Genomic DNA, 14,038 nt, shown 5'->3' with positions numbered 1-14,038 from the left:
GAAGCATCAACTGGCAGGAAAATTTTATTGGTGCACCTCTACTACATATAAAATATATTACAGTGCAAACTAACCAATATAACATAGTAATAAAGAAAATTTTCTGGAAAGGCATACTTTTTTATGTATTGGTAGTGAATACTCATTTCTTATGTTCTAAATTTCACAGAAGTTCAATTTTCAAGAGCTTTTCTTCTTTTCAGCAAAATAACAATTCTATATAGTCTTTTCCCATTAGTGCTTATAGCTAATTTTCCTTAGGGTAACACTTGGTTTCTTTTTCTGCCCATGATTAATACAGGACAAATTAGGCAAAGGTACCAAAGGCTTTGTTAATGGTTTAGGATATTTTTCTTAATTTCATTGGCTTGAAGGCTTTCTTTGTTCATTTAAATAGTAATGACTATTTATGTAGTAATCCAGAAACCATTATTAAAGTTGAAATGCTTGTTCAAATAGCCCAATATGCGAAGTTGGAAAATAATTCTGAGACTTGTAGCAGAATTTCTTGCTACTGTGAAAGGAGGCAGAGTTGAATGGAATTGATTAAGTGCTAGCACTTAGATAAAATGGATGCTCCTGCTATGCATGATGGAAAATAATTTGTTTTCAGTAACAAGACTCCAAACCTTGTGATTCTTTCCTGAAAACTAAAAAAAATGCACAGTTTTCGTGGATATTCTGCCTGCATTATCACGCCTGGCATTTCTTTGCCTCTGCTATTCTTATCAAAAATATTAACATGGAAACAGGATCTTTGATTTTATGAGGTGATCAGTTTATGCAACTTAAAAGTCCCGAATAAGTTTCATGCAGTTTGGCCTGTAGATTAATTAATAACTCTTTAGGAAACTGGCAATGAAAATCCTATATAAGTACTATTGTGTTATTATTTTGCAGCATACTCTGGCTCTTTTCTTTGACTCAGTTTTGAAGTGGGGCAGTAATTGCACCCTGCTTACCACCTCCTTCAGAATAAGGTCAGAGGCCATTATTTTATTCTTGTTTGAAGGGTAAGATTCTGACATGTCCTCAAAGTTGAAAAGAATAAAATTTGAGAACTCTGATGGGAAATACTGTCTAGATTACTGATCCCAATGATGAATAGAATTCACCATTAATTCTAAATATTTTTCTCCCTGTTGTTGAAGTATATAATCCAAAATATAGATGTCAATGACCCCAGCACTAGTGTGCATTTGGGAAGCTTATTCATAAACTGGTGACTTGTACAACACAAGAGTTCATATTGTCTATGGCAGAGCTAACACACACTTTGGAATGATTCTAGTTAAAATCCATCCTCTGAACATAATGCCATAAAACCCCTGCCACACATTAGCAACCACTTGCACATTCCTAGCTTACTGTTCAACTGTTTAACATGTCAGCCTGTCATGACATATCTTGCCATTCAGGTGAGGAATTTGGAACATCAGCTATCTGTTTGCTACCTATGTTTTGCTGTAATTTTCAATAAATTATTTTAGCTTTTACTACAAGCCTTCTGTCAAAAGGGCATATCTTCTAATAGGCCGCCATATGGTAAAAGCTCATTTTATCTTGACATCTCACTCAAAAGATTTCACTATATAATCACACTCAGTACATTCATCACCAAGTGAATGAAGTATTCAGTTCTGTAAAATTATTTCTTTTCCACACTTTAAAAATAAACATATGTTTTTGTAAATACAGGTTTAATAATGCTGTAGTTTTTTCCAAGAGAATAAAAGAATTTTCCTGGGTCATGGATTCCCTTCTACTTTGACTGCATTTCTGTCCGTATTACTAATTGTTTGAGACAGGCTGTACCTCAGTTTGAAGAGCTGGCTATACTAACTTAATTTATGTTTTCCTCACCTTACACAAACACTTGTTTCTAAACCTTGTTTCCAAAACATATATCCAAATTTTTGGCTGCTTCTTCTGTTAGACTGGACCCTACTACAACTTTTTTAATTGTTTTAGAAAATGACTCCAGAAGTTCTTCACTCTTTCTAGAATATCCAGCACAAGAGTATAGACACCTGAAGGGATTTTGGCAAAATCTACTGAGATATTTCTGCTCCAAAATTTTCTAATTTCTCCTCAAGGTTTTGTTTGTATTTTCTGTTCAACTTGGCTACTGCATCCTATTTTAATACCAAATATCACTGGGTCATTCATAATTTTATTAGATAGTGAAACTGAAAGTGACTTTCAAGCTCTGAACCAAGTTGTAATGAAAATAAATTTATTAAAAAACCCAAACAACAAACCACTTGTGGCATTTGTACTGCAAGAACCCATCACTCTTTCCTGAAAAAAAAAGACAAGTTAGTTTGCTGTTGTCATAATTTTTGAGGGAAATATGCAAATTGTTCAATTATTCACAAATTCAGAAAAAATGTGTGCTAAGGCATTTGACTTAAAATTAAGGAGGCTTATTCAAGGAGACCCAAGTGCAACTTCTCCTGGTTTGCACTCACATGTAAAAATGAGTATAATTCTTTTCATGTATCAGGCACAATTTGTGTCTTGAGCTGTCAATTTTGCCAGCATATTTTGTTGGTCACACACCTACTCATAATGTCAATTCCAACTACATTTTGTGTCCATAAAACTCATTCCTTTCTTCATCTGCTGTGTTTCTAACTTCAAAGAGAAATAGTCATTGCATCCTTCTCATCAGTGCCTTTTCTAACTTTGTTACCAATAGCTTCTATAGAGTATCCTCCTCAAAATCTTTTAAGACTGTTTCTTTGGTAGTTAATATAAGCTTTTCTCTACAGTATTCCGAGACTGTGAATAATTCCATTATTTTGCTTATACTTTCATGCTGGAGAATGTTTATAGACTTATTTCTGAACTCATTGAGTCTTTTATTTTGAAGACTTTGAAAATATGTCTTTTAGCCTTCTTATGTCATATTCTCCAATAACTGCATCAGAGCTAAGCTGATATAAGCCAGATTTAAACTGATGTATTACTAGCAGTATTTGCAGGCCACTTCTGTTTTTCATGTTAGTTTAACATCATTCCTTTTGTTATACCAAAGCAGATCATGTCTGCAAGAACCCCTAACTAAATCAGCTAAACCAGTCACTAAATCAAGTAAAAGAAATGGAAATTTATGACACTGTTTAATTCACCAGAACTCACTTTTTCTGTTAATATTCTCAAATTTAACTTTTCCTAGACAGCTACCAGTGTAATCAGGAAAAGCACAGCTAAATGATATTTTGGGAACAAGGAGAAGGACAACTGATGATCAAATATCAGAAGTCATGCCATTAATTGACATGTAGAGAACACTGAATCCTCATTCGCTGGATGTGTAACCAGCTTTTTACTTTGGCATTTTTCTGCTATGTGAAAAATACTGACCAACAGTATAATTTTGGTAGTTTTACACAGGTAAAGCCAGAGCAGACTATAAGATTAGCTGAGCTAGCACCTTGTATCTCAGTTTCTTACATTTGACCCAGTTTCATCTGTCTTTAGCCTAGTAATTTTTGGTTAACTGAAGGCCAACTCAGAAAAATAAGATATCCAACTGTGATTTGAAAGCAGCAATGAGTAGAGAATCATAATTTCCCTTGGTAGTTTATCCAGTGGTTAATAACACTCAATCATAGAAACATGGGGCTTATTCTACTTCAAAAGTCTGCAGCTTCCAGCTTCTGGTTATATCTTTTTGTGCCAGATGAAAAAACTCTTTAGCCCCTGAGTAATTTCTCCCCATGGCAGTACTTGTTTATGGTAATCTAGCCAACTTTCCATTTTCCCTTTGAGAAGCCAAATAGAGCTCTTGTCGTGGTTTAACCCCAGACAGCAACTAAGCACCACGCGGCCACTCACTCACTTCCCCCGCTCCGCCCCCAGTAGGATAGGGGGGAGAACCAGAAGGAAAAAGGTAAAACTCGTGGGTTGAGATAACAACAGTTTAATAGAACAGAAAGGAAGAAATTAATAATGATAATAGTAACAATAATAAAATGGCAATAATAATAAAAGGATTGGAATATACAAAACAAGTGATGCATAATGCAATTGCTTGCCACTTGCTGACCAATGCCAAGTTAGCTCCCAAGCAGCGATCGCCCCAGGCCAACTCCCCCCAGTTTATATACTGGGCATGACATCACATGGTATGGAATACTCCTTTGGCCATTTTGGTTCAGGTTCCCTGGCTGTGTCCCCTACCAACTTCTTGTGCCATTCCAGCCTTCTTGCTGGCTGGGCATGAGAAGCTGAAAAATCCTTGACTTAATATAAATACGACTTAGCAACAACTGAAAACATCAGTGTGTGATCAACATTATTCTCATTCTGAACCCAAGACATAACACTATACCAGCTACTAGGAAGACAACTCTATCCCAGCTGAAACCAGGATAGCTCTTTAACCCTTCTGTTAATGGCATTTGAGACCTGCAGAAGTTTTCAAAATATTTTTATGACTCTCTTAATCTTCCTTCTCTTAAGTTTTCAGCATCTTGTTAAGAAATATATCCCCCCAAAGTATGTGTAACATTTCATTAATGATCTAATGTGCAGGTACAGGTAAAATGGCTACCCCATTCCTAGGCTGTATTTCACTGTTTGTGTAACCAAATATTACAACAATTAAGTTTTCTTGCTGCCATGTCCTTTCTGACAGCCAGAGTTGTTCATGCACTACAATACTGAGATCCCTTCCAGAACTGCTGCTTTAGAGCATGGTCCCCAAACCCCTATCTTGCGCTTTTTTTTCTCTGAGTTATAACTTTGCAATTTTTGCAAGGTCTAACTTTGCTAATTGATCCTGGCCTTTCATTATTTTTACTGTACCAGTGTCATCTGCAGAACTGCTAGACAGTAAATTCATGTTTCCTTCCCTTCCAACTTTTGAATACTAGGTCTGATGACTGGAGAAGATACACTATAAAGACGCACTGTCAGTCTGAGCTGCTGCTTTAGTGTGGCTGCTGTTTGTGATCAGTCAGTCTACTTAACTATATTAATATTGTATAAATGCTACATGTCACTAAGTCAAACACCTCACAAAATTCTAAAGCTATTATCTACACAAGTATCAGCCAAAGATGCAATCTTGCCCAAAGAATGAAATCCAACTTGGCATCTGTTTTCATACAACCCTGTTGCCCAGCATCAATATCTCTGTTATGTAAAGCTGGACTGGTCTATGGCTATCTAAGTCTTTTTATTTCTTCCTCTAGATATTGGCAAGTGAGCATCTGGCATTTTCCACATTTTCCATGACACTGATAATTTTCCTGCTAGTCCAAGACACATTAAACATGAATAACGTTGGGCCAGAGCTCCCTTCAGGTAGCTCTTCAAACAGTTTTCAGTGCAAGTTAACTGAGCCATAAGCTTTTAAAATGTTCATCTCAAGCTGAACTTTCACAGTTTGTGTGTTCAATAGTAGAAAAGAGGTATTGCTTCCTCCTCCTTGTCTGATACTAGCATGTTCCACTTTTTCTTCAACTGGGGGAAATAAATTACTGAAAATTACTGCCCTTTTCTGTTTCATCATTAACAATTGTTCCACCTCTAAGTGTCAATGTGAATATTGTTACATAAGAAGCAAAACAAACTAAGATAAAATAAAAACCAAAACCAGTAATTTCAATCTTTAATAAATCGTTAGTCATCTTGTGCTGTATTGTATAAAATACTTATTTAGGACTTTTAATTTACACTGGTTAAATGTTCATTCTGGCAGTGCTGTTATTTTTAGTCTGAATTTTTTTACTTTGATAGTTCATGCATATCTTCCTGGTTTGTATTCCAGATTCCTGTTGCTGTGACACAGATAAGTTCGACGAACCACCCAGTGAAAGTGGGACTCTCAGATGCATTTGTGGTTGTGCACAGGATCCAGCAAATTCCCAGTATGTAGAAATGTAGTGGTGCTAATGGTTTGGAGGCTGAGAAACAAGTATAAGCTGATTTCATCAAGGATGATTAGCTGCACAACAAATCACTTAGCTAATTTCAGCTTGTTAATTCAAGTGTAATTTTATTTGCTTGATAATTCCCAGTGTGGCTTTCTCTGTCATTGTTTCTTTTGAGCTGATAAATTAAGTAAATAAAACTATATGGCCAGCCAAATAATATGAAATTAAACTGTCAACCAGCACAATTTGGTATTCCATAAGTTACTTTATCTGGAATGTTTCTATATCCATAGTAGGGAAGAAGCAACCTGTTCAGAAAAATCTGTATCCAGAAAGAGAATATTTTACATTCTGAACTTCAAATTCATATAAACATTTTAGTGAGAGAAAAGAAGAGATGTAGTTATTAAATAACATCTTGGGCTCACATAGTCGTGGCAACAGTAATGCAGGTGACACTTAATTTTCTCTGGCTTTAATTATACTTTATATGACTTGACTGAGGTCAAGTGTAATTTCCTCAATGCTTTGTTTTAACAAACTGTGTACAGAACCCTTTGAGGTTGTTTAGCCATTAGAGAGTATGCTCACTTTCCAAGTCTTCTGGTTTTATTTACACATTTAGAGCAAATTTACTAAGTTCAATTTTTGATGATCCCTTAATAGCAGGGTGTAGATGGAAGGAGCTGCTATTGAACCAGCCTCCGAGGCCCGAGTCCAGGCATATTCTTGTGAAGTGAACCCTGACAGAGGTGCGGCACAGATAAAGCTCATAAGGACTGTCCTGACCCAGCCCATCTTTAAGGCAGCCTGCAGATGGGGCTGACACTAAAGGACCATTGCCTCTCAGCTCATCCTATCCCCTCATCACGTTTAAACAGTCTTTGATATGAGGGACCATAAATCCTATGTCTTGTATGTCCTGCCATGGGGAAGATGAAAAATTTCAGCACCATCTGTTGCTTGTTGTGAACTCAGAGTAGTGTGAAGGAGGTTGGCATGCCCAGATTTCACTTAAAAGATCAGGTCTTGGAAGAAATTTGTTTCTGAAGTATGATAGATAGTTGTGACGTGCCTGTGGTCGCATGGATTGCTTTTGAGTGCTTAGGAACAAATGAATCCAGGCAACCGATTTCAGCAATTTGAGTGATGTTTGTAAGTGAATGATCTGAATATTTCTGTGAGTCTTCAGCTTGTAAGAGCTCCTAAAATGGATTCAGGTGGAAATTAGGTTGATTGACTTGTGCAAATGGTTTATGAGAATAGTCACACAGAAATTTAATGTAAGAGATGCAAGCAGTATGCAGATCTTTTGGCATCAAGCCTTCGTCATCAAACAACACTAAAGGACTTATTTTGGATGTACATATTTTGTATGTAATATATATAGTATATGTGAGTCTTTATTTTAGTTCGAATGTTTCTTTCTGTAACAATATTTCAGACCACTACTACCACTAAGTAACATTGGTTTTGATGAATACGCAGTTACTTACTAGTCTTCTGGTTTTAGTATTTCTGTAAACCTTTTTGTCACGACACTAAGTGAAGTGACTGTAATTAGCAGAAAATCTGTCTAGTGTTTCATCTTAAACTTACTCAGTTCATTAAGTTACTTTAAGGAGTGGGAGATAAGAAGAATAGAAGGTGGGTAGTCTAAAATGTGCCACTGCAGCAACTGTTATGATAGCATTATTTCTGTATTAATGTGTGTAATGCACTGCTTTTCTCCTTAACGACTGGTTCTGTGGATGGTGGTAATTCATAATTATTTTTGCTAGTTTCCAGCTTTCACTAGAGCTATTATTAATCAAGGGAACCATCAGTTCGCAGTAGATTTTCCTGAAGCTAAATTGTGCTTTCAATGAAACAGGTTTATATTAGTATGTACAGGCAACGTAATAGCACCCTGACAGAACTGGTAAATAATGTTGGCCCATAGAGAGCCACTGTCAGATGCTCTTAAAATATGCATGTTCTTGCATTCTTGTTTTTCAGAGATGTTAAATCAACCATGGCTCTAGTCAATTACTGTAAAAGTGATATGATAGAATTGTTTTACTTTATTTGTTAGCTCCTTAAGACAATGGAAGAATATAAATTGGTGTTTGTCCCAAAAGAAGGCAAAGATAGTATAACTACTAGTTCCTGCTTAGAACTTTAGCAAAGACAGTATAGCTATTAGTTCTTGCTTACCACTTTAGCAAAGACTTTTCCATCGAGAGAACCCAGTTTCCCTGTATGTTCATGGCTAGTTATAAAAAAAAAACCCAAACCCAAATCAAACTAAAAAAAAACCAACTCTACTTCTCCATGTTTGAGTTTTGTCAGTTATTTTTGTACATATCTTGCATTTGAAACAGACATTAAGTGCAACACAAGCCTAATTGAATAAAAAAATCCTCTCAATTTTCATAAATGCTGAGTGTCTTCGGTGCACTCTGTATGCTCAGCATTCTAAAACTTCAGTATAATAGTCCTAGTTTTATTGAACTAATTTTGGAAGATTTAGAACTATTTATCAGATTTTTTCAGACATACTGTCCAAAACATTAGTAATAACTTTTTTAATACTTCTGAAAGGTGAGTTCTAAAGCCAGGCAAAACTATTTCATACTGAGGAGAGAAAAACATGCTTTTTGATCAGCCATTTCATTTCAAAAGTGCATTTTAATGAGTGCTGAAAAGGATCCTATTGAAGAACCAAGAGCAAAAAGAAAGGATTTGCTGAACTTTTTAAAATGGGGGACCTTGAGCATTTCATACCTATTTTTGTTAAAATACTCCTACATATAAAGGCTTTGCAGTAATACCCCTTTTATCTGTCCCTAAAAGAATACAGGCATCTACATTTGTTCACCTTATCTTTTAAGAGTTAGAGCACAGGGATGGAAGATTTTTGGCGGGTGGCTTTCTGTCTGTTTTCTATGGGTTTTTTTCTTGATCTGCTACTACTGCTTATATAGAGACAATGTCTTTCTTTTCGAGCCTATATGTGGTACTATTATGTTGATGCAGATTGGCCACTATTTTATTTTTTTTTATATATATGTATAGATACATATGGCTGTATATACTCTAGAAGTGCTTTGGAATGAATGGTAATGCGTGAAGGGAAGCGAATTTTTGCTTGACACCAAGGTTAACAAGAAAAGTCCTAAATTCTGGGGCTTATATGGCAGCAAAATGGCAAAATAAGTCCATCAATTAATTTCAGAGGAAAAGTTTCTGCTTCTTCCAGGTAATTCAAGTGAAGTGAGCCAGGGTCTGGACCACCACTGCTTCTGATTTGTTCAATAAGTTAGAGGGAGCACCCTGATTTCTTGTTCTTCAGACAGGCTGAACACTTGTACATTTACCGTTTTTCCTTTTGTAACAAAGACACTAAGAATGTTTAATGGATGTCTTCCAGTTAGACAACACATGACTGGTGAAGACAAAGCTGGGAGATAGCTTTATATATTCCTCCAACAAGTCTTCTCTCCTCCCTTTTTTTCAGCATCTTTACTGTGTCAGGAATGTTGTCCCTGTCCCACCTTCTCTTCCCTCTTATTTCTTGCTTTTTCTCAGCCATCCTTGGCATTCTGTTCTTGGTCCTTCTTTCAGTCACCTACAGAGTCCTTTGCTCTCCCTTCTGCAGACTCCCAAGACCTCTCTCTAATTTCATTACCATCTTTCTTCCCCTACATCTTTCCTTCAGGATTACTGCATTTCTCTCCTTTGTTTCAGTGCTCTCTTCCCTTTTGTCTTCAATTAGCTTTTTATTGTGCATGAAGAAGAAATGAAAAGGCATTTCCTCCATCCCAATATTTTACTTCAGCAATGAAAAAGCCCACCACTGAGCTTGCCCAGGTTGTGCTTTGTTTTCCACGACAGCATGAAATACCCTAGTAAAATGAGAAAGTGCCAGGTACAGGGGGTCTACACAGTGAGTTACTAGTCTTGCACTTACAGATAATGGCTGTTTTTCTCCACACTGAGACATACTTTGCCATGATCTTGGCCTCTACTGTATTAGGTACAGCTCTTTTAAGAAATCCATACCTTGACAACCCAACATTTAATGAGACTGAAATTACTCAACAACACTGTATACACAAATGAAATTGTAGCTGGCTATGTGTTAGTAATATTCCAGTTTCGGTGCAATTAGTGCCACTCAATATGTAGCGTAACTCAAGCATATAATTAAGTGACAACTCTGCGTGTTATAACTGTTTGCTGAAGATTTCTCTCCAGTTTGTTTACAGGAGTGAGGCCCCTGAAAGAACCTTAGCATTACCTTCCTGAAGGGTAAAAGAAGACTAGCAGTTTTTGTTGTGACATCTATTGTATAAAGGTGCAACACCATCTAGGAAATGGCAAAGTCTAATTTGCTGCTGCCTTACTGGTAACGTTGTCATTTACCTCTGTGCAAAGTGGGCCCCAAAGTTATCGCTCTAAATACGCAGTATTTATTTTTGCTTTCCACTAGTGTAACCAATTCCACAGAGTGCCAGGTCCTCCAGCCCTGCGTGTGTGTCTGCTGGCCCAAAAGGATTTAGCCAGGCAGCTGGGTTCCTTGGCACTAGGTGCCCGATTCAGGAGCAGAGAGGGAAAGAGATGGGCATGCTGCTAATCTTTGGTGGCATAACAGCACTTCAGGGATGGGTACAAGGTGATCAAACTTTAAAATGTTCTTGTTTTAGCCAAAGCCTCAACTGGCCATTGACCAGTCTCAGAATTAGGCAGTTCGGTGTACGGTGCCTTAAGGGGATAAGGCATGTTTTTTTAGTAACTTTTAAGAGAATGACAAAATTAATACAATTAGGGAATCTGAATTTTGATCTAGGTTCAGGCATATGTAATAGTGAATGACCAACAGCAATTGGTGGCCGTTCGATTACAGGCAAGTTTGATCCCAGTGTCAGTGCCTCGAGAATTAATTAGTTAATACTGACAAGTTTAGCAATATGAAGCTGTTAAAAAGAAAGAACAAAGATTGCTTTGACATTCTGATTCCCTTACCTTTTGTGGTGATGGCAAGCAGAAACACTGGGCTGGCAAAATATATATTTACATGAAGGTTTTATTCAGCCAGTGGTGCTAAACGAAGTCCCTATCAAGCAAAGCCAGTGGCTGCATGGTAAGCAGCTGTGCCCCACCCTTCTGTATCCCTTATATTATTCACAAATTGCTTGCGGTGTAAGCTGGATATGTTTCTTAAATCGTTTGCTTTAAATTGACTTCTACATAATCAAATGCACCCTCTTACCATTTGTGTTTTCTCTATCAGCGAAACTTAAAAAATGGAAGTGCAGCTGTATGAATACATATGGCCTTGTTTAGCAGTTTTTGCTGGGTATATGGCTGATCTCAATTCCCTAGAAATCTTTCACTGACAAAGGTTTTTATTTGTGTGAACATATAATTTAAAAAATCACACTGACTCCTCCAATGTTTTCACATTTCACTGGGTTGCAGGTTTTAGCTGAGGAATGCTGTATTAGGAAAAGTGATTATGTGATGGAAAAGTACCAGAGAGATTGTGCATCTGTTGGACATGTATTTAGAATGGTTTATTACTAGCTACTGAGCCTTCAGCTATGTTAGGAAGTCACTGGTGCTATTCTGGCACTGCTCATCTCCAGAGCACTCTCCCTACCTAGTATGTTTAGTTAACTCTGGCAGTTCTGTTTCACAGAATATTTATATGTCAATATTCAGTTTAAAACTACTGTGATAAAATTACATAGACATGGAATAAAACTACATAGAAGTGTTTTGTTACACCAGAATCTTGCACATCTGTAATTTACCAATCTGTTGCTTAATCCCTTGAAGGGATTCTTTCAATTGGCCTTCTGATCCCCCACATTCTCTCTCTAGGTCACTGAGGAATGTACTTACCTCAAGTAGCTGGTGTTTTCTTCAGCTTTTTCTGCTGGGACTGTACCTTTGTCTTTGTATTCAAAGACAGCACATGTACATGCCACAGAATCAAACCGAAGAACAATTCGGAGGGTGTTGTAAATTAAACCAAATGTAAAAAAGTAGAATCTGTTATTGAAAAAAAAATATCATCTGGTTAAAAAGGGTGTTTGAGATACTCAGACCTACAGAAAAGTAAAATATTTTCATGACTAGGAGAAGAATATATACATATTTTCTGAAATTCAGAACCAGGAATGGTACTTCAAAAGCATATATGCATGCAAAAAGTCCTTTTCCTTTCTTCCCTTCCCTGTTAGACTTGATGTAATGCCTCTTTTCTGCAAAATACCTGCACATGACGCTTAAATTTTTGTCTGTTACTACATCAAATTATTTCACTAGTTTGTGTCAAGTTAAGGTGCATACTGAAATACATGGGCTCATAAGTTCTTTGTGACTCTGCCCTTGCACTTGTTTGTAAAAGAGCTAAATAGACAGCATAAGACAAAGAAGAACAAGTTCCACCTGAGTGAAAGGCAGTATGTGTCTTGGGTTGGAGCAGGAGTGTGTGTGGAGAGGTTGAGGGGGAAAGTGTCTGGGGAGAGTATTAATTTTTCTGTTTATCCTGTTGAGTTTAGCTTTTCTAGCCTGTTTTGTTAAGGGGATACAGGCTCAGAATTCTAAATAGGAAGGAAAAAGTACATTTTGAGGAGCTAAGCATGGCATGTTTCAAGTCAGACTTTCAAAGGAATCTACACCTGCATGTTTTTGCAACCTGGCCAGGCAGATAAATTTGGATGCTCGTGTTTCCAACCACCTACCTGCAAGTGTATACAAAGCTGTTAGAAGGTGACTATGCAAATACCTCTCTGTGCTTAGGTTTCTTACAGTAGATGGATCCCTCATATGCAAACTCACCACCCGTGGTTGGCACAGTCTTCTTCCTGAACAAGAAAAGATCAAACCTGAGTCTACCAGGCAGTGGGATTTAATGGGATCAAGAGTCATGCTGAATTAGGCATTAGTAGATTTTTTTTTTCTTATAACAAACTTAATTCTCTTAAAATCATTGGGTTTTAGAAATTTCATGCACTGGGTAAGATAAAAGTGCCTGTGACCTGAGTCACTGATTCTTACTGGATTTTTGGAAAGCCAGAAGCTCCTTACTTCTTGTAAGCTCTATGAGGATTCTATTAGGAAAGGTTCAGAGTAAACAGGGTTATAGCATGCCAGTCTGTACCACTACTGATGAGATGAAATGGAGTTCAGTTAAAGTGCCAACACCCACCATTTTAATTTATGTATTCATTTGCTTATTTTTTTGGACAGAAGGATAAAGATTTCCGGGGAAACAAATTACAGCCTTCAGCATTGGCAGGAGTTCATTTCAAACACATTTCCTGATCACTCTGATTTGGCAGGTGCTTTTATGGGACTTACCATCCTGGGAGCATAAACCTCTCATTGCTGGCAAAATATTTTCCCCACCCCAGCATAAGATTAGCTTTGTCTTGAAAACCCTTTCTGTCCAGCGGGTTTGAAGGACATGGCTAAGGCATTTATTGGGGTAAATATTTGGCACATCCCCATATCTGTCTTTTAACTAGTCAGAGTGACTTTGCAGCTAAAACCTAAAGCTACCTCAACTCTAGGTGCATTTCATACCAAAAGAGAAATTTGTGATCAGAAAGGGTGAAGCCACAGCAAAGTCAGCTTCAAATAAATGGCAAGAGGAACTGCTTGGCAAAGGTGCTGATTTGGAACTAAATAGAAATATTATTGTCTGAAAGCCAGACTCTGCCTACCTGTTCCTGGGAGCTTATGCAGTGAGAGAGGGCAGAGAAGCTCCTTCACCTGCAGCGATGCTGGCTGATGCAGGAGTTATCCCACCCAGCACAGCTCTGCTTCTGCTTCCTCATCCCTTCTCAGAGATTACCCTGTTAATTCCAACTGACACCAATAGTCTGATAGTTATTTTCTGTGTGGTGTAAGGGAGTTTCCTGTGCTTGTGCTTTTAGAGCTTGGCCATCCCTCTTTTCTTAGAAAGTCTCGTCCGCTTGAGCCAAGAGGCAACTTAGCCACAGGACGCCTTAGTGTACTTTCTCTCTTCCCTTAAAAATTAGTATTTATTACTTGATTGATTTTAGTTGAGCTTCCATTTTCTGTCTGAAAAATGCTTACAACATCCCTCCTAAAAAGAGATTGCAAAACTCACTTCGGATCTGGTGATATGCTTA

The 14,038-nt window shown here is 37.4% G+C and overlaps 1 protein-coding gene across 1 annotated transcript in view; it reads left to right on the top strand.

Moving 5' to 3' along the window:
- The window catches only part of PLXDC2 (plexin domain containing 2), a 279,753-nt gene that overhangs the window by 205,366 nt on the left and 60,349 nt on the right, over positions 1-14,038 (top strand). Inside the window, exon 7 of the mRNA XM_075047931.1 lies at positions 5,783-5,882. Within this exon, the coding sequence (XP_074904032.1) occupies positions 5,783-5,882 (100 nt within the window). The remainder of the gene's footprint in view (positions 1-5,782; positions 5,883-14,038) is intronic.

This window comes from Buteo buteo, chromosome 2 (genome assembly GCF_964188355.1).
Source record: "Buteo buteo chromosome 2, bButBut1.hap1.1, whole genome shotgun sequence".
Classification (NCBI taxonomy): domain Eukaryota; kingdom Metazoa; phylum Chordata; class Aves; order Accipitriformes; family Accipitridae; genus Buteo; species Buteo buteo.
The sequence above is the reverse complement of the archived record's forward strand: the minus strand, read 5'-3'. Positions and strand labels throughout refer to the sequence as shown.